The 22,224-nt window shown below is 27.9% G+C and overlaps 3 protein-coding genes across 6 annotated transcripts in view; 1 reads left to right on the top strand and 2 right to left on the bottom strand.

The window, feature by feature from the left end:
• The window catches only part of Nlg3 (Neuroligin 3), a 159,707-nt gene extending 153,476 nt beyond the window's left edge, over positions 1-6,231 (top strand). Inside the window, exons 8-11 of the mRNA XM_015329675.2 lie at positions 1,566-1,717; positions 1,900-2,018; positions 2,565-2,695; positions 2,781-6,231. Of these exons, the coding sequence (XP_015185161.1) occupies positions 1,566-1,717; positions 1,900-2,018; positions 2,565-2,695; positions 2,781-3,356 (978 nt within the window). The 3' untranslated portion in view covers positions 3,357-6,231. The remainder of the gene's footprint in view (positions 1-1,565; positions 1,718-1,899; positions 2,019-2,564; positions 2,696-2,780) is intronic.
• Positions 6,232-7,025: 794 nt separating this feature from the next.
• On the bottom strand, positions 7,026-18,765 carry Rab6 (RAS oncogene family member Rab6). Of its 4 annotated transcripts, XM_015329654.2 has the most exons (7): positions 18,520-18,765; positions 18,046-18,103; positions 17,576-17,634; positions 17,220-17,379; positions 16,946-17,151; positions 16,784-16,850; positions 7,026-13,033 (listed from the first exon to the last, which is right to left on the bottom strand). In XM_015329654.2, the coding sequence occupies exons 3-7, from the start codon at positions 17,603-17,605 to the stop codon at positions 12,957-12,959; spliced, it is 540 nt and encodes a 179-aa protein (XP_015185140.1). In that variant the 5' UTR covers positions 17,606-17,634; positions 18,046-18,103; positions 18,520-18,765; the 3' UTR covers positions 7,026-12,956. The 4 variants fall into 4 exon arrangements, with proteins under 4 accessions (XP_015185140.1, XP_015185136.1, XP_015185137.1 ...); XM_015329650.2 differs by lacking the exon at positions 18,046-18,103 and having other exon boundaries at positions 18,520-18,761; XM_015329651.2 differs by lacking the exon at positions 18,046-18,103 and having other exon boundaries at positions 7,026-13,030; positions 18,520-18,761.
• A 216-nt stretch (positions 18,766-18,981) lies between these two features.
• LOC107071027 (protein FAM8A1) lies at positions 18,982-21,811 on the bottom strand. The gene is made up of 6 exons (XM_015329681.2): positions 21,649-21,811; positions 20,999-21,214; positions 20,732-20,878; positions 20,302-20,422; positions 20,024-20,147; positions 18,982-19,954 (listed from the first exon to the last, which is right to left on the bottom strand). The coding sequence occupies exons 2-6, from the start codon at positions 21,198-21,200 to the stop codon at positions 19,571-19,573; spliced, it is 978 nt and encodes a 325-aa protein (XP_015185167.2). The 5' UTR covers positions 21,201-21,214; positions 21,649-21,811; the 3' UTR covers positions 18,982-19,570.
• Positions 21,812-22,224: the final 413 nt, after the last annotated feature.

Genomic DNA, 22,224 nt, shown 5'->3' with positions numbered 1-22,224 from the left:
AACAACAACAACCCTTCTAACTTAAAACAAAACTGGTTTATACGTTTACAATCAAAAAAAAGGTGAGACGAAAGTTCACCCCTTTTGCATCCTTTCACAATTCCTTTTACTTCTTCCTGACCCAATAATTGTTCCTACCCCCAATCGGTTTTGTAAAAAACTTTCTTACCTTATTCGGAATACGAATGGCGTAGTTTTTTCGACGACTTTTCTCAACCCAACCCAATCCTCCTCCTCCTCCTCCTCCTCCTCCTCCTATCCTCGTATCCCTCCTCATTGTCACAAACTTCATCTTTCGTTTTGTACACTGCAATTCTCCAACACAACTACAAAAGAGTGCATTTAATTTCCTTTTTTCTTTTTTTTTTTTTTCTATTCTTTTCTTAGCTTTGAATTATTCTTTTCTTCTTCTTTAATCACTGTTTAAGAATAAAATAACAAAAAGAATGCTACATGTATATATATAGGGGAAAGTTTTGTATTTATCGTTGCTTTTTTTTTTCTATTCTTTTCTTTTTCCTTTTTTATTTTTTCTTAGTCCTCCACTTTGTCCTCTCTACTACCTTTTCTCTTTTCTTTCTACTTCTTCTTCTTCTTCTTCTTCTTCTTCTATTTCTTATACGTTCCATTCCTTTTTCTTTTCGATATTAGACCTTGCAAGATGACAGCGATGATTGATCGACTGTGCGGTTTGGCAGACAAGCTCGAAAGTATTCGCTAGAGTCTCGAATTAATTCTCGAACGAGAAGAAGGATCGATAACGCTCGCCCAAACGTTTTCTCTCTGCGTGACACGTAATCCAAAAATATATAAAAAAAAAAAAAAGAAAAAGAAGAAAAAAAAATGAGTGTCGCTTGTGAAAGATGATGGCAAAATTTTACTAAGAGAGAGAGAGAGAGAGAGAGAGAGAACAAAAATATATTCATTTCTCACCCTATATAATACTAGGGGTGCCTCGTCACGCGTTGCTGTGGCTCACAATCAGTCCGATTCGCAATAAAATAATATTGCAATTATAAATTGAGATATTAACTATCCTATCTTTCAAGTTGAATGAAACTGCATACAGTGTGCAAAATTTGATTAAAATCGGTTCAGTTGTTTAGGAGTCCATTGCGGACAAATAACGTAACACGTAATTTTTATATATAGATATTTATAAAAATTTGATCAATTATTTTCCATCATATTTCCAAATTAAATTATTAACAACGATCCAATAAACAAAATAAATAAATAAATACAAAAATTATTACAGATACGACGATATGGTACTGTAAATAAATAAAAATAGTTGACAAAAAAAAAAGTGGGTGGGTTGGTGAGTGGTGGTGTGCATAGAGATTGAAAATTATTTTGACAAAATATTTGAAAATGTTTCTAAGGGAAAAAACGATTGATCGAGAGAGAGAGAGAGAGAGAGAGAGAAAGAGAGAGATGGTTGTTTGGCACCACATAGGTGTCCAAACGTTTCAGCTTTTACCATTTAAACGTGTTCTACGATATTTTATTTGATTTTTTTCTTTTTACAAACATTTTAACGAGTTTTCACTTTTCCTTTACAGAGACCTGGCTGTATACACGGCGAAGAGTTGCCATATTTTTTTGGAGCACCTTTAATGGGGGGCTTGGCACATTGGCCGAAAAATTACACCAGAGCGGAAATCGCTTTATCCGAAAGCGTTATTTTGTACCTGACGAATTTCGCTCGTACTGGGTACGTTCACACACACACACACACACACACACACATATGTTCACACATTTCAATGTCGTATCGATTTACAAATTTAAAACTAGACGAGGAAACTAGAAACAATTTTCTTAAGCTTATTACATCGCAATACTTTTTTATATTTCAAAACTAAACTAAACAAATATTTTCATTCGTATTCGCAGTAATCCTAACGAGGGTACACTCGATCCTGGTTCGATAGGATCGAGACCAGACCGTACGAAGGTCAAGAACATTGATTGGACAGCTTATGAAGCGGTACACAAAAAATATCTCAGTATAGGTAAGTTAAATATTCACTTAAATGCTAGAACATGTTTTTAGAATTGTTTTAAATGAAAATGAAAACACCACTCGTTGAGTGAAGTCAACTAACTGATAGGGAACAATAAAGCATTTGTTCATTGGTAACACGCATTCCACGTTTGTAGTAACATACGTTATTCCTAGGTTCACATTTGTCTTCCTCCTCTTCCTCTCATTTCCTCTAACAGTAAGCCCGACCCTTACCAATTCGTCCGACCCTTCGTACTACAACCAGGAGTAAGTCGAAGTTTCAAAGTTTGAAGCTCGGTGAATGCTAGGTGAACGTTGCCAACGAGTGCAACACACGAGATCGTTCAACGACAATAATTAATTACCCCTCACGTTCCCATGAAATTTGCATTCATCGTTGAGGTGGTTCCAACCGAGTGTGTTCTAACTTTCAAAGGAAGGGAAAAGGGAACCATCTTTTCTTTTTTTTTTTTTTTCATTTGCAAAGAGTCCTTCCACCTATTGTTCGATGACCAACGACAAGCATTAAAAATAGTCTCGTTTCGTGTTACAGAACTCAAGTCAAAGTTGAAGAACCATTACAGGGCACATAGACTTTCATTTTGGTTGAATCTCGTGCCCGATCTTCATAAACCTGGTACCGATGATGTTCCCAGGTCGCATCATCTTTTAGATGCTGAACAGGTACATTCATTTGCAAATATATTTATCATTGTATTTATAAGAAAAATGTTGAATAATGAACGTGTGATATTTTTAAACATTTCAGGTACCACCGAGATTCATCCAAAGAGTTCCAACAACTGCACGTACAACTACATCAGAAGTTACGATCGTTGATAGGCCACAAAATGGTTCAACTGCAATACCAAGCGAATTGGCTTTCGAAGATTCGACAGGTCAACCGGAAGACGGTTTTGCAGCTTACTCGACTGCCCTAAGTGTGACGATTGCAATCGGTTGCAGTCTTCTCATTTTAAACGTTTTAATATTTGCCGGTGTTTATTATCAACGTGACAAAAGTAATCAACACAGTTGTTCGAAGAAACGTCAAGAAAATGGACAAATGCCTAACAATATATGCGGCGAATTGGAAACTAAAAATGCTGAGAGACATCACATACAACACATACCACCACCCGAATTTGCTGATCTGCAAAACAATAGTTGTCACGTGCCGATGCCACCACCACCTCCTAAAAATACTAAACCAGGAAAACCAACGCAAAATTTAATTATTAGTCCTAATCAATTGCAACAGGAAAGTCTGGCAATGTCGGCAGCTGGAACATTGAAAAAAGGACACAATCATCAAACACAAATCATGGAAGAACTAAGAGTTTGACTCTAGGAGTTTCTTATCTCTTATCAATACGTACAACCACCACCACCACCACCACCACCATTACCACCACGGATCCATCCAATGAACAATTACTCTCGATAAAATAAAATAAAAAAATAAAAAATGGGGCCTATCGATTAAATTCGGCTCGGATTTTATGAAATCTCTTTTTTTGAAAAACACTAACAATTTCATGCGATATTTAAAAAAAAAAAAAAAAGAGATGAAAAAATGTAATTGTGCGCGTAAAAAATGAGAAACGTATATTTGTCATCGTCGTTTAATTATTAACAATATTTATATAAATATATGTCAATAGTTGACGTCGATTATGCCAAATAACGAACGACTGTTTTCTACCTTTAAAAAAATAATCAGAAATATTTAAAAAAAAAAAAAGAAAAAATATACTTTACGACCAACTGCCGAAGAAACAAATTTGTAGTCAGTGAAATACGAAAAGAAAAAAAAAAAAGTCTAATCTGCCATTATAAAATTGTAGTAGGAAAAAAAGAAAAAAAAAAAAAGACACCACCTTCGTGACAGGATGAAATTTGAATCTTTTTAAAAATTCGTGTAAATTCGTTTGAACTATTTCGTCCTATGGGAACACGGGTTAGTAACCAACAACAGGTTTCTAATTTTAAAGGGTCGAAATTCACTACCGAGGATTGATATTTTTGTCAGTGTTATTATTCCTCGAAAAATACACACCTACACACACACACACACATACATATTTACAGAAAGAGAGAGAGAGAGAGAGAGAGACATTTACACGGATGATACACACCTGGTAAATATTTTACCTAGAATTCATTTTCCAACAGTCGCGCCTAGATTTTTATGCAAAGTCCTACGATATATTTCATGGCTTTGCAGGTTTCTCTTAAAAAAAAAAAAAAAATAAAATAAAGAAAAGGACTCAAGAAAGAAAAAAATAAAATAAAAAAAATAAAATAAAAGAAAAGAAAACTTTGTACATAATAATCGCATCGTAAATGTAAAATTGCGTTTTTCTAACGCGAATTGAAAAAAAAAAGAAAAAAAAAAAGAAGAAGAAGAAAATTAAACGCGTGGATTAAATCGGACTTATAAAAATTATAACAAAAAAGAAATAAATAAATAAAAAAATTACGCGTAATGCTGTAAAAAAAAAAAAAAAAAAAAAAAAACAACTCCTGAAATCATTCGAACGATGATGGATTTTGATGAAGAAAACAAAACAAAAATGATTAAAAAATATAAGAAAAAAAGTGGGATTTGAATTCGTTTAGAATTAGATGACTCGTGAGAGAGTGAGAGAGAGAGAGAGAGAGAGAGATTGAGAGAGAGAGATTGAGAGAGATTGAGAAATTTTCGTTTGGTGTAAATTAAAAACAGCATATCTTTATCTAATACGCGTTATCCGATGTAATCCGATTGTAAATTACATATTTGTACATAAGTACATATTTTCATCATTTTGTTTTTTCGCTGTTTCACATTTACAAATAGACTGACAAATGATAATTACTCTTATTGGGTAAATAATGATCACACACATACACTCGTACCAGAACGAATTATCGGAGCAATGTGAAGTAAGAAAAAAAAATAATAATAATAATAAGAAGAAGAAGAAGAAGAAATGAATAAGTTTAAATAAATAATTAATCGTTTTTATTATCTCGTGAAATGAACAAAAAAAAAAAAAATTAAAATAAAAAATAAACTAAAATAAAAGTCGAACAACTGCCGTCAGTACTGAAAATCAATTTTACTCTCATCGATATGTAATTATAATAATTAATTGTTTACTAATTTATTTATATATTTATTTATTTATTTATTTGTTCTAATGTTTTATTTAAAATAAAAAAATAAAAAAAATATAAAAGCACAACGGCATACGATCTCGATATTTTGAGATCAACAAATCGACTATTAAATTTATTATTACATAAATCGAAATCTAATGATCGATCGTGTAATAATGATAAGAATAATAATAATAATAATAATATTTAAATATTATAAATAAAATAATAATAAAAATAATTATTATAATTATAATAATAATAATAATAATAATTAATAATAATAATACTGCCAAAAACGAGGGATAAATGAGAAGAAAAAAAGATAAAAATAAAATACGTGAAAAAAATCATCGGAGGGGAAATAACTTTTAGAACAAAAAAAAAACCCAAAAAAAAAGAAAAAAACAAATAAAAAAATGGAAAACGATAGGAAAGCGTACTCTTATTAGAAAATAATTTAGGTATATTTAAATTATGGAAGAAAAAGAAGAAAAAAAACAAGGGATGACTAAAAAAAAATCAGCAGCGTTTTACCCCCGATCACTGTGACTACGAGAGAAGAAAACAATTGTATATCATTGTTTAATTGAGGAAGAACAAAAAAAAACCAAATTTAAATAATACAAATACAAATGTTTTTTTGAGAGAGAAAAAAATCACATGGAGTGTCTTGTCTTTCGTGTTGATTTAAACAAATCAGATGATATTATTGTTTTTTCTTCTATCTTGTTGTATTGCACATTTTTGCATAAAACTAAAATGTAATATTGTAAATATAATTATTGGTCAAAGATATAAATATAATTTATCAATGATTTGTTTATCAACGTGAAAGACAATTACACAACTAAGAGAAAAATGTTTATAAAATTCAAATGAACTAATGGAAAATTGAAATATTGATTACACACGTCATTATATATATTATATATATATAAATATTATAAATATTATAAATAAATATGTAAAATCGAATCGTAGCACGTGATTAGGAATTAAACGCTGAAGGTAATTTTAAAAATTTGTATATAATTGATATTATACATACAATAAAAAGAGTATAATACGTAAAACGATTTACCACATGAGAAAGTCTCGACGAATGCATAAGATCACAGAATTTAAGTAAAAAAAAATAAAAAAATAAAAAAAAACAAATGGGGGAAAGGAAAATAAAAAAAATAAAAAAATAAAACCAACCGGCATATCTCTCCTAATTTGTGTTTGTAATTTTCGTCTTCGTTTGAAATATTTAAAAAAAAAAAAAAAAGACAAACAAAAAAAGAAAAAAAGTAGAAGAAAAAAAAACATCGTTTATCAGAAATAAAATCTAGACGAAAATTTGGTTTATAGCCAAAAGTTCAAGTGGATATGATGTAGTATTTAATATACTTTTTTGCGAACCCATATAATTATTATTATTATTTTTTTTAATTTTGTTTGTTTGTATCACGTTTTTTTTTATACAATTTGATTTTGAAAATATTTCAATAATTTTCCCTATTAAAATTAAAAATCCTGTTTTTCATTTCTACCAATTCATTGAAAAAGATGTTTCTTTTTAATTTTAAACAAAATTATTTAAATTAAATACAAAAAATGGAATAATAATAATTTTGTATTATTATTATTATTCAAATTATTACAAAATTAATGAAATTATTTAAAAAAAAAAAAAAAACAGGATAGAGTTCAAGGTAAATAAATTAAAAATAGAATAAACATAGAATGAAATAAAACTCGTATAAAAAGGACAAGACAAGAGTGATTATAAAAGGTAAGTGATATTTTGTATGGTTTGCATATTTTTTTCTTGGTTTTTTTTTCTCTTTTTTGTTTTTTTTTTTGCCAAATGATTTTATTATCCCTTGGCGAACACAAATCCTTTATTCGTTCGTTTTTGAAGCTTCACTATTTTTGAATAATAGGCGCGCGACATACAAGTTATGACAAATTTGCAAAAAAATTTTTTCTGCCCTCTCTTATCATCATCATCATCATCATCCATCATTATCATCCATCATTATCATCGAACTAATTAATTACATACGGAGAATTATGCGTGTCTAAGACAATAGTACAAAAAGATCGATCATTGTTTTTGGTTAATTTTTTTTTTTTTTTTATATATATATACCATTATTTTTTTTTTTTTGCTCGTTACTTCGTGTGTACTTGTTGTGTGAGAGATTATTTCGTTATTCTTGTTTTATTATTATTATTAATTTTTTTTTTCTTATGTATTGGTGGTTTTAAGTCGTCGTAGAGAATTAGACGAACTTTGTGTGCACATCGGAGGATTTATTAGGTGGTTTGGAAAATCGTTTCATTGTTTGCTGACACAATAATGGCATTAATTGATGCAAACCAACAAATGGTAACACATGAGATCGATGAGAGGTTAAATTTATCAAATTCAATTATTTATGATCACTTGAAAGGTTTAGGTATAACCTCGAAGCAAAAATTATTATCTTCATTTTTACAAAAAAAAAAAAAGCGAAACGAAACTTTCGTCTTCTTCGAACCACCTAATACATTCCACACATTTTCCTTTTTTTTTTTATACATTTTTCCGAATTTTTCTATCAACCAAATTACTCGACGTAATATTTTTTCTTGGCAACATCATATACAAGAAAAATCGAATTCAATAAAAACTAATTTAATTAAAATATCAAACAACATTTGAAAGGAAAAATATTGGAAAACAAATTGGTAATGTCGAGTAATTTGATTCCAACATTTGTTCTTTTTTTCATTCAATTCTAAAAAAAAAAACATATTCCTATTTCGTATTCCTAAGGATAAAACTAACGTGAAAAAATAAATATAAGTGGTAAGTATACAAAAAAAAATACGATAATAATAATAATTATTATTATTATTATTTTAATGAATTTTTATCTGCACACCACCCAGAGAAATAGAGAGAGAGAGAGAAAAAAGTCATTTCAAACGAATCAGAATGATTACTTTAAATTTTACTCAAATAAAAATGCATATATATATGTATAATATTAGTTCATTAAATTGTTTAAAAAACAACAAACTCTTAGTATCCTTTGATCTTCTCCATTTTCATTGAATTTCACTCCGATAGCGTTAAGTTCGTCCATGAATGAGAATAATCCTTTTTAAATGTAATAAGTACGAGTCCTAAAGTTTACATGTGTGTGTATGTGTTTGTGGAAAAGGGTGTACAATATAATTCAGTGATGTGTACGGCATCTCAGCTACGATTATTTTTAATTAAATAGCTTGCACGAAGCTTTAAAAAAAAAAACCATAAAATAAAAAAGAAAATAATGCAATAATTAATCAACGATTTTGCTACTCACTAGTGCGTGGTTCTTCATCTTTATATATATTTTTTGTTTTAATATTTTTAATTATTATTATTATTAGTAGTAGTAGTAGTATAATAATTGAATATTAACTAGTTTTCATTTTTTTTGTTCTTCCCTTTTTTTTTTGTGAAAATGTCACACGTTGTTTAACTGTAGCAACACAGGATAAATTATTAGGAAATTAGGAATAGTATTATTAGTATTATTATATTATTATTATTATTATTATTATAATTTGCATTTTTTTTTTATCATTTTTCTTTTCCTTTGCTTTGATAGGCTCGTGACACCAGAAATCGAGCAAAAGCACAACATCGATTTTAATTCGATAAACGCTTATAAATTATCAGCTAAGTTTCTTTTTTTTTGTGCTTCGAAAAATTCAATTTGGGCCCATCCTCTCGATGCTACTTTTGAAATTTTGCAAATCCGCATTTTCATATTTTTTTTTCGTTAACTTTCTCTCTCTCTCTCTATTTCTATTTCTATTTCCTTTTTTCTTTTTAATGTTCGTTTTAAATAAATAATTCGCACGATGCCGTACGACGACAAATCATCAGTCTCTCCTCGATGAAACACAAACGGTATTTGTTAAACCCTTTTTTTTTTTTTTCTTGCATTCAAACGCTTTTTCAGAGCCCTTTATAAGGACGATTTAACTATTTCGATTTTTTAATAATAATAATAACACGATTATCACACAAAAAAATTTGCATTTGTTTTCTAACTTCTTCTTCTTGTTTTCTTTTTTTTGTTCGTTCGTTCGTTCATTCAGGCCGCGTGAACTTTAGCTAAAAGATAGAAGATAAATTATTATTATTATTATTATTATTTGTTTTTTTTATCTTTTTCTTTCTTTCTTTCTTCTTTTTTTTTTTTTTGTATAATTATTATGAATATTATTTTATTGGTGTTCTCCTTTATAAAGGGCTTAGCGCTGTATCGCAAACGAGATCCGTTCGTAGAGTTTCTCGTTGATTTTCTCTAATAAGGATTTAGTAATTAACAAAATAAACAAAAACAATTGGTCGTATTAATAATTAAAATCCTATATTATTGACTCTTTTTGTTAATAAACAAATAATTCGCAATAAATTGAGATATAAACTATCCTATCTTTCAAGTTGAATGAAACTGCACACAATGTGCAAAATTTGATTAAAATCGGTTCAATAATTTAGGAGTCCATTATGGAAAAACAACGTGACACGTAATTTTTATATATTAATAAATAAAGATAACAATTTACGAACGGATTTCGTAAGACAGATCGATTTAAAAATGGAATCAAGCTATATATAGTTCGTTCGGAATGTATTCTTCTCATTTACAAAATGTAATGACACTTTGTAAATTAATTGAATAAATTAATAAATATTAACAATTAATAATAGCTAATGAAATTGCTATTTTGTTTGTTTTTTGGTTTTTGGTTTTTTGTTTTTTGTTTCTTTCGTCTCGAGAATTTCTATCACAAGATTTAGTAGAAAATACAATTGAATAAAATATAATCAATGACAAATACAAATGGCGAATTAATCTTAGAGAGATTCGGGATAGAGTTTATCATTTTATGCATATATACATGTACAGACGACGTTAAATATGTAAACTACATAATATATCTCGTGAAGTTTGAAACTTCAGTTTAGTCGTGTACCAATATACTCTGTTTTATTATTTATCCAGTGAGAAAGGGTTCTAACAATGTATTTCTAATTCGCTATTTACAGGATCGCATTTTTTTATTTTTTATCATAAGTCGCATTAAGCGCAAACTGGGAATCGTCAAAGTAACATAATTTAGATAAATAAATAAATAAATAAATAAATATCATATTCGATGTAACTAATTGAAATGAAATTTTTGAAATGTTGCGCCTAAAAAAACAACTTTGTAAAAATATTAAATACGATCCTTGGGCTATGTATGCAAGATTCGAGTATGTAAATATTGAAATACTTATCGACGATAATAACATTCACACTACGCGTAAGATACTTTCCTAGGCGAGTCGTACAATTTTAATTTAACGATGAAGAAGAACACGAGAAAAATTTACATTGTTGTTGTTGTTTTTGTTGTTGTTGTTTAATATAACTCGCTTGATTCCATCTCTAACGGCGATCATGTTTTCATTTTTTTTCTATTTTTGTCTATTAAACGTCGAGAAATCGTCTATAAAGATCACTTATACATTTATAGATTCTCGAACAATCATTGTAAATATTTTATACACATATACAAGATGATCCAAATTTGTCTAATATTCCATTATCAATTAAACATTATTTTGATTACAGTAATTGAAATTATTGAATTTTCTATTTTATTTCTCTTTATACGTAAAAATATTGAAAAAGTTTAGAAATAGATATTTTAATTTGTTAATTATCACAATATTTTCATAGAATTAAAACGATAACACCATTAACTCTCTTTTGCGACACAGAATTTCAAATAATAAAATAGCCTTACTTATGTTGCATAGAGAAATTTGATTACGTTTTAAATTAAACAAAATTGGTATATTTTTTACATAATGTAATAAGAATTAATAACCAATTGTTTTGCGTAAATAAGACGAAATATAAACTTATGAACATGTGTAGCTATTGCAATAATATTTCGAGGTGGGACTAATAAAAATGTCTCACCGTACATTATGGTGTATCAAAAAAAAGGTAGGACACTTTTAATCCCACCAGTACCTCAAAAACTTGTACATGGATCATCTTATTTATATATATATATATATATCTAATATATTAATATATTTACTAATTGAATAATAATTTCGAACTATACATAATTCGCAATCTACTTTCAGTCATTTCAATTAAATGAAAACTTCGTCTTATGTATGTTCGAACGATCTAACACGTTTAAGTTTAGATTACATTGTTTTTTTCTTTTTAATTATTATTCCTGTTAGTCATTGTGCGTGAGTGTTCCAGAAGTGAATTTCAATTCTATTTTGTTCCTTATTTCAAAAGAAAACAAAACAAAAATACAAGGCAACGATAAAGAGCTAACAATTATAACATCGCTCATCTATATTGCACATGTAATTGTTTGTATTTTTTTGATGATATGTTACACAACGTAAGTCTAATGTATATGCGTCTGATGGTATGCATCAGAACGACGAACAACAACAAATTTACATTAAAAAAAAAAAAAATAAAAAAAATGAATGCAATAAGAAGTACAATGACATTTGACTATTAATTCATAGAACACAATAGTCGTAAAATCATTTAATTGCACAAATGCAAATTGAACATGATCATCATCATCATCATTATTATTAATTTTCATTTTATACACACGAAAATCGATCGATCGCCGTTATTATTAATTTCGTTAGAGAAGATTAATTCTTCTGTATAATTCTTAGATGTGTGTTAATCTTCATATTTTTTTTTTTTTAACTTGAAACGCATAATAATCTACTAACAACGACAAATATGACGCCACTATTAACGACGAAGCTCACTCTCTCTCTCTCTCTCTCTCTCTCATACTTAAATCTTTCGTAGAAGAAGAAGAAGAATTCGTTTATCAATAATTCATTCACGTCTCAAATCTCACATATCATTGTTTTTGTTAATTTTTTTCTTGTTGTTTTGTTCTTGTTAAATTTTAAAAACGATATAAAGATTCACAGGCTGATCGAGTATAAGTGTTATTACATTTTTTTATATGTATATTATAATCAAGAACATCTTGTGCCTTTTCAAACGCTTAATTAATTCTTCTATTATTTGGGCCACGATGTGTGTATTTATGTATGTATATATATATATATTTATATATGTGTTTTGTGTGTGTGTATATGTGTGTTAGAAACATCAGAAGAAGCTAGCAGCATCTCGCAAAATTTTGTTAATTATTATGACGTGCGTGATATATTTTTTTATTTTTTAATTTCTTCTTGCTTATGTGTATCTGTATAATGTGTATGTATGTGTACATATTGTTTGTTTTATTAATTTTTTTTGGGGAGGAGGGGGTGGTAGTACTCTTTTCCTGTTTTCTATTTTCCATCGTGTGTATTCGTTTTCTTAATCGAATATGATCATCTCCTTATGCCAGGATATATTTGGTTGACAACTAAGTTCCCATCATCGTTGTTGTTTCTTCTTTTTTTTTTATTTTTTTTTTAAATTTAAATAACAAGGGAAGCAATAAATAAATGCATTAATTGTTATTTGAGAAAATAAACAACTTTGAAGAAAACAAAAACAAAAACAATGTTCAAACTACGGAAACTTAATTGCCAATGTAATATTCATTGATTTATTTTATTATTAATATTATTATTAATACTTTTACGTTGGGTTTTCTTTGTTTGTTTTGTTTTGTTTATTACTTTGTTTGTTTGTTTGTCAGGGGCAGCACAGCACAGCAAAGACGCCGAAGGTATTCGATAAACGCCAACTCCCTAGCAAATGCATCCACTTTCTCCCTCCGATTCGGAACCGTTCTGCAGTGAAGATTGATTCTGCAAATCGACAGCTACTTTTGTGTGTTAAGGTGTGCGTGTGATATATACATATCACACGAAGTATCTCGTCATGATGAATTTTGGGGAAGAACAAATTCTAAATCACCGTTGGTTGTAAAAAAAAAGAAAAAGATAAAACACTTTGGACGTATCCTTGTTTTTTTTGTTTTCTGTTGACTCCTAAAACACGTGTCCTGTTTACACGATTAATTAATTAATTAATTAATTAATTATTATGAAAAATGAAAGAATGATAAGCATCGTACAACGAGAACCACTTGTTCCACCTAAATTGTGTATGCATTTTTGAAAATTTGTCACCATTTTATAGTCTCCTATTTCTTGTTGTTTTTTGATTGAAAAAAAAAATAGAGTGTGTAATTTGAATTAACAATTAATTATTTAATACTAAACACGATTCTTACGTTAGTCATACAAAGCGTAATTAATTAGAGCATCGTTTCGAGAGAAGATATTAGCAAAACACACGTATTTATGTATTATTTTATTATTATTATTTATATATTATGTTAACTATCGCAAGAAACTATAAACTGTGTTTTATTTGACGATAAAGCGTATAAAATCTAAACTGTTCGAAAATTGGGACGGAAAGTTCCCTATAATAGTAGCTTTACGTGTATATATATATATATATATATATATATATATACTATTATAATATAAGTTTAATAATTTTACGAAGCACCGTAATGAAATATTCTTGCTCGTAAATGTGTGGCCTTAATTAACAATTAACTTGTAATTGTTTATATATAGAATAGAGAGTTTAAACAATAATAATAATAATAATAATAATAATACAAAAAAAGCAAATGCATTTCTATGGTGTCTGTGAGAAGAAGAAGAAGAATAAAAGGAAATTTCAACAATGATAAAAATTAAATAAAATAAATAAATAAATAAAAATCACAATCATCTACAAATAAACAAATTACAAATTAATGTGAATGTATGTTAATAATAAGGACGACGTACAGGAATATGTGTGTGAATATATAAATTTATAATTAGCGAATGATAAGAAATCATTGTAAATAAGAAAAAAAAAAACTATGCAAGGAGTAATCTTTTTTTTTTATATATAAATTAAAATATTACAATAACAGAGATATTAACAAAAGTGACGTTAAAATAGCTATCCATATAGTAGTTACGTTTATCCATATATACATATACATATATATATATATGGATATATATATACATATGTTACGTCAGATGTGATCAATAAGTGTGTTACTTTTAAACTTCAAGCTTTTTTCTCTTTTTTTTTTTTCTTTTTTAATTCCTTTTTCTATTTTTTTCTTTCTTTCTTTTCTTTTTTTCGAGAATTCATTGATATCTCATAGTTAGTACATTTGACTCGTTTTTTTTTTCTTTTCTTTTAATATACTTCAATAAAATGACTTCAGTCAGTAAAATATTATCTATTGAGGCGTGATCACAATGCACAAGGAATTCAAAAATGCAATTAAATTGTGTTTGACCCGTAGCGCGCGCGAAGTTTTTTCTATTCTTTTCTTTTCTTTTCTTTTTTCTTTTCTTCCATTTGCAAACAAAATTAATTTTAAATAATAATATAATAAATATATATATATATTAAATACAAAAAAAAATATATATCGTTCTAGCTGCTGCTGCTGTTATTACTTCAGTTGTTGTTGCTGCTGCTGCTGCTGATTGCTAAACGTTTCCCCCACCCCCCACCCACCCCCGTAAAACTCGTAAAAAAAAAGAAATAAAAAAATACTTTTACGGTAGATCCTTTTTCTTTTTCTTTTTTTTTTTTTTACTATCAAACTTAAATTTAATATACACTTAAAGTTCTTCGAACTCTTTTCTAACATTACATTAACAAATAGAAATAAATTAGGCGAAAACAAAATAATAATAATAATAATAATAATAATAATAATAATAATAATAATAAAAAATTAATTTATGAATAATAGAATTATTGCTGACGATTAAGAAATAATTTTTAAAAATCACACTTTCTCTCTCTTTCTCTCTCTTTCTTTTTTTTTTGATTAATAAACCTGCGCCGGCGTGTAAAAGACTACTATTATATTATATATATATATATTGTGACTGCATTTACGCAATAAGTTAATTTACGATTGCTTACAAATATTATTTCCTTTTCGTTAAATAAATTCGATAATTTAGAAAACATTTTATCATTTTTTTTTTCTTTTTTTAATAATGGTGCAATGGACACCATGCATATATATATATGCCTTCAACGCATGCATACAGCATTTTATTTAGAATACACGAATTCTATGTATATATATATATATATATATATATATTGCTCATCGATATTACAGTAAGTACACACTGAAAAAACCTTGAAATTCTTTGTTCTTTTTTCCTTCTTTTTGTTTTTTTTTTCCTGTCTCATTTCACGTAGAATGCAATTATAAACGACAAGACTAAACAAAACAAAACTAAAATAATAAATAAAAAAAAAAAACAAGTAAGAGAGAGGGGGAGTTAGGAAAAAAGAAGCATTTGCAATATTGTATCATATAAAAATGATGTCGTGAATAAAACCTAGTACTTACGCGATGATATAAAGCCGTGTGATTGAAAAATACTTTTTTAAAATATATATATATATAATACAGGATTAAATTAAGATATATATATATATATATAAACTACTATTTACGAGTAATAGCTACAAACATTATTGTGTAAAAGCAGTCCACTTAGGCTATTTTCAGTTCGCTGAGACTGTCTCTCGCTATTCTTTTTTGTTTCGTTTCTTTCATTTTTTCTTTTTTTGTTATCAGAGACAAAATATCATTAACCATTTAAATACAAGTGCTCTCGTTTTTCACAATATTCATACGCATTATCATCAATGCTGCGAAAAACACAGACCAAATATCATTGTTTTTTTTTTCTTTTTTCCTAATGTCCTAAAATAAGATTTGAATTGAACTTATTTCAATGTATATGTATATATCCTGTCTACCATTAGGCCGACGATGGCTTTAACATGCACAACTGCTCTCCGATGCTTTGAGTTCAATTGGTGTATCCTTCAGAACTACCTCTTGCACTACAGGTTTTAAAAAACACATTAAGGAAAACACAAAAAATATAAAAGGAAACAAATTGAAATTACACCTCTGTCTGAAAACACAAGAGCGTTACAAATGAATATATGGTGAAAATTATATTCAAACAATGAATAGAAGATCAAAAGATCAGAAAAAGCTATATATCTAAAATCAAATAATAAAACAAAATAAAATTTAAAAAAAAAAGAAAAAAACCCAATAAATATCCCCCTTCTGCTTATTTATCGTTGATAGAAAAGAATAATCAATCTCTTGTATAATTTGAAATAACTATCGAATGTAGAAAAACTGTTATTAAAATAGCTGACGCATATTTGATTATTATCTTATGCTAATTAATCTTTTATGGTTTTGAAACTTTAGTTAATTTTCGGTTGAGAATATTCAGATTAAACTTAAATACACATGTGTGAAGTAAAGAAAAAAAAAAAAAGAAACAAAAAGAAAGAAAACAATTACGTTATAGGAAAAAAAGAAAATAGGACGATAACGAATAATGGAAACTATAAGGAAATGAGTATCATAGATAATATAATAGGTGGTACATAATGTTAGTGTATGTAGGAAAAGAAAATGTTAATAATGCAGCTAAATGAGTGTGGTGGCATGCAAGCATGGATACTAAATATCTTACAGAAAGGATACTGTCTTCGGGAGGTTTATTTTCAGTGGAATCCATGCCAGGTAAAGCTGCTGCTACTCTTCTAAATAGCTGAAATATGGAAAATTAATGTCACAACTTATATCATCATTTTTGATAAACATAGTAGAATCGATGAGATAAATTGTAATGATATGAAAGTTTACCTGTTTAACATTATATCCTGCCTTAGCACTAGTTTCGATGAACATCACATTTAAATCCTTAGCTTTACGTTCTCCTTCTTCCGTAGATACCTGTCTCTTATCACTCAAGTCTGTTTTATTCCCCACTAGCATGATTATAACATCACTTCCTCTTTCAGTTCGTACATCATCGATCCATTTTGATGTTTGATGAAACGAATTAGCGTCTGTAATATATCATCGTGTGTTATCAAACTTTCTAATCTAATAATGTCAATATCTAATATAAACTTACTAGTAATATCATAAACAACAACTGCAACTGTAGAATCTCTGATATAGCTAGGTATTAGAGAACGAAACCGTTCTTGACCAGCAGTGTCCCAAAGTTGTAATCTCACTGTTCTGTCTTCTAGATACATAGTTTTACTTAAAAAATCTATACCTATTGTAGCCTGAAACATAATAAATAAAACTATGCATATATATATACATATATACACCTACATAAAAATATTTTTAATTTAATAAACTAATGCAATATGTTATCAATAATTAAAATCTTTCTACTAAATATTGAACTTAGGTTATGTTTTAATATTAAAATATTCTACAGAAAGATGAGATAGTATTTAATTATTTATATCATACCTGATACGTGTTGTCAAAGCTGTCATACATAAATCGTGTGATGAGAGATGTTTTACCAACTGAAATAAAAAGAAATTGTTTATATAAATGTATGTATGCAAAATATTTAATTGATTTTTATATGCAATGAAAGGTTGATTCATTTATTTTTTATGAAATAATTAATAATGAATAAAGTCATTATATGAAAAGAGAAAATATATAATTAGTATAATATGAATATTAATAATAAATTTAGATAAAGAAATAATTATTTGAAAGATCATTTATAAATCAATATAAATGTAATAAGAAAAAAGGATTGTTGTTAGATTTAATCTCACAACATGCTAATTAATTATATTTGTTAATTAATATACGAGGTACTAATAAACACTAAACTCGATCTATATACATATACATATAAAAAGATAAAAATGTTGTAAAAAAAAAAATATATATTAAACCTGTCAAATACAACATTTGCATACCCAGATAGAAATCTCCTAACTATTGGCGTTCCGCATCATTAATGAAAAATTATTAACGCTTAAACATAAATAATATATTTCTATTAAGAACAATTATAAACGTATAAGAAAATTTGTAATTAATATGATTGAAGAAATTATTTAAAAAAATAATACAAATTGTCAATAGACAAAGATTATTCGAATAAGTTAATTTAAAGAAGGGAATGAACGACAGAGACGCCGAATTCGATTGCGAGAAATAAACTGTTCGCCGCGGTCAGAAATATTGATCCATAACCTAGAACGGTCCTTGAAATTAATACGACTTTTATCGATACATTATAGTTCTTTTTTTTTTTAAATAAAAACGAGATAAACGAATAATTAAAGTAATTATCATTGAAGAGACAATATTAAATGGTACTTCGATATTGATCCGAAAATCAAATGGAAGTATGTTGAAAAAATATTTTCTATCTGTATCTAACTCACCGCTCTGTTCGCCGAGAAAGACAAGCTTGAATTTACGCAGTGGGTTACCATAATCGCCTGAGGACGACATTTTTTCTTCTTTTATTGTTCGTAAAAAACTACGAATTAACTTTAAGAAGCACTTTGAAACTGTTTAATCGACGTAGTTAGTCATTAATTTCAAGAAATATCATTTAACTTTTGACAGATCCTGATGCCACTCCTTCCTTCAATCGCGGGGTAGCCACGTTTAACTGGGAAGTGACGTCATTGGTCAATCGTGAATCATGAAGAATTAGTTCGTACACTAGCTTTCAGATGGCGCTGTCAACGGCAGCGGCAAAATTTGAACGATTACAAAAGTACAAAATGACTTTTTTACAATACAGAATTATTTCTTTCTTAATTTAATTTAATTTTATCGTTTTATATGTGTTATAAAATTGTTGGTATATAATAAACAAATATACCAATAACACAAGATTATTGAATAACTCTCTCCTTTATTTTACATCAAAGTGTTTTTCCTAAAGTTTTATAATATAAAGTTTAAACTACATAGAGCGATAAACTTACATTTTACAATTCAGTCGCAAATTGAAATCTAATTATTTACGGAAGCGCCCAAAAGTAAAAAAAAAACTTTACTAGCAAAACCTATGTGATATTATTTGCATACGTTTGTATACTGTAATATAATATATTTATATGTATATGTATATTTATCTTTACAAAAATTACTTTTTATTTAATATATATATTTCAGTACAATTACGAGTTAATTATTCCACACAGCCTCATATGCGTCCATTGTATACAGGGTCAGTCAATCTAATATTTATACTTGAAATATATTCTTTTCATTCTCACTCTCAATTCTTAATATAGAAAAATTTGCGACTGCAATAGTAAAAAATTGGTAATAATTTTGTTTAGAAATCGCATTTTCACTAAACAGTTTCTCTTTGAAAGTATGTAATCATTATTTTTTATTCAAAAAGAAAAAACGCTTTCAGATACAAAATTTAGTTGACTCACTCCATATGCATAATGTTTTGTTAAGAATTAATATCTACCGACGATTCCTATTATTATTATTATTATTATTATTATTATTATTATTATTATTATTATTATTATTATTTACATTCCTGTAAGGATCCTCTATAACGATAGAATTGCAAATTAAATCATACCCTGTTCTATTAAATCTAAAAAAGAATACACCAAAACATATAGGAAAAACAGAAGATAATATTAAAGTTTTTATTACAGCCCGGCTAAATGCCAATGGAAAACCTAAATCAGTTCCTGGTTGAACGTACACCATGTCTGGATCATCTGCTCTATCCGCTGGTACAACGTTTCGACATTGAACAACTCGTAAACCCATTATAGATTTTCCTGGAGTAGTACCACCTATGCGACCATTCATTCCACGTTGAAGCCAGAAAGCCTGAAAGATTTGTTCATAGTTTATAATTTAACAAATCTATAGAATATTAAATTTAATGCAATAACTTACTTCCAAAATGCATACTGCTATACGATTTATTATTTCAAGTAATATAGTCCCATATGTTACTTCTATAAACATTTTATAATCAATAGGTAGATTCGTTTGTAATAAATCTGAATCTTCTAACCCTCTGAAATATATACATACATACGTATAGAATAAATTTAAATGATTTTTGATTGAAATACAAACATTAGAAAATATGTAACTAGTTGCACTGACAAATGCACAGCATGCAGTTAAAGCTTAAGTACAAAGTATAAACATGATTGTTAGATACGTACATAAAATCAAAAAAATCGATGATGACAAAAGAAATAGAAATTCTCAAAAGAAATAACATTGCAGAATCTATGAATTCTGCTGCTAGTCGTTTCCATACAGGTGGTATGCGATATTCAAATCCTGTAAAAAAGGAAAACGCTATTCTTAAGAACTCTATATAATATGATTATACATCCAGTGATTATGATGAAGATGTAGATTTCAAAATTACTGCATGTCCAGTAATATCTTATAGAGGAAACATTTTCTATTTCATTTCAAAATATCAAAGACATAGATACACTTTTTAGCGAATACTGCACGAAGAGTTATCATTTTCTTTTCCAAATATAATTTAATGCAGTATTTTTGTATCAAAAGCACATATAGTACTAGCTGAACCTCTCTTGGAGTGTGATGCACACGGGTGTTATCGTTATGACCTTCTACCTTCAGCATCAGCCCGTTGAAAATGTGGTGGAACAGTTTCTGGTGGTCTTCTTGGTCTTTGAAGATCATTTTGCTGTGGAGGAGCAGCCGTATTAATTCTTTGCGCACTTGTCGTTGTTGGAATTGAAGAACCAAATGGCATAGCACCTGTAATTATTTTCTTTTTTAATATCTCCTTCTTTGAAATATTTTCTAATATTTAATAATAATAACTTTAATGATATCATTGAAAAAAAAAGTCAAATATATAATTGCATGAGGACAAACCTGATAAATTTAAAACTTGATTGGACATCACATAATAAGGAAACATAGCAGCAACACTTTGCCAGGCGTAAGCTTCTTGTAACCATTTTTCCAACTTCTTAAAATATTCAGAACGTTCTTCAGCTGAGCTCATGTTGGGTTTGTTTTTATCTTCTTTCAAACTTTCTTCACTTTGATCTTCGCTCTTGCTGTTACTTGCCATTTTAAACTTTATGTCTAAATACAAAATAAATACAATATTATTAAATATTATATACAAGATATATACAAATGTACTGTGTCCACGTTTATTATAAAATCAACTTTCTTTTCTAATTGTAATAAGTATTTCAAAAGATTACAAAACTTGTATCAAAACAATTTATTGAATCTATCATGCCAAATATGTTAGTTACACTTGTTTATATTTTAATAGATAATTTTGAAAAGATAATATTATTATTATATTATATCAATTAAATAATGTGTTTCTTCTTTTGTTTATCACATAATAGATGTAGAGAAACAGGTAACGCTATTACTGCAATATAACTGACGTGTTTAAAATTAAGTGGACAAATAAGTCAAGGTTTCAACATTTACACAACCTTCAGATAAAGTGTCAATATATAATAAATAAACATAGAATGATATTAATTTATTTCACTTACTATTAAAAAATGATTATATAAAGTGCAATTAAAGAATAAGATAATTCTATGCAAATAGTATCCTCATGTCACAAAATAATAAGAAAAATTTAGAAAGATTCTATTTTAATATGGAAGAACAGGATCATCTTGCGTTATTTTATTTCATGCTACGTTTCTTATTTACCTAGTATTTCCAGAAATGCATCAAAAGTGATATCAAATGCCATTCTCCAATCACGAGACAGGAATAAGAATATCTCGTTGTTTATTGGTCGCTTCCATATTGCACAGTGAATTTTCATTTAAATATCGAAAATATCGATAAGAGAAATTAATACACCAGGCGATTAGAAGAGACCTATATTTATGTAGATAATATTTCAAAACAATTTATAATGAGTAAGGATTGATTGCTTCAACCATTCAGTATGTAAAAGTACTTGCATTTACTAATGAGAAAGAACAGAAATAATGGCGCGCTTCTAGCACTTGCATTTTCTGTATTGTGCTGCCCTCTGATACTAGATAACTCGAAAACCTCTGCTGTGACTCGTGCTGCCCTCTGATGTTACTAGCGGGAGATGGCCGAGACAA

This window comes from Polistes dominula, unplaced genomic scaffold (assembly GCF_049000335.1).
Source record: "Polistes dominula isolate Pdom_NZ unplaced genomic scaffold, Pdom_raw_medaka contig_80, whole genome shotgun sequence".
NCBI classification, from domain to species: domain Eukaryota; kingdom Metazoa; phylum Arthropoda; class Insecta; order Hymenoptera; family Vespidae; genus Polistes; species Polistes dominula.
The sequence above is the reverse complement of the archived record's forward strand: the minus strand, read 5'-3'. Positions and strand labels throughout refer to the sequence as shown.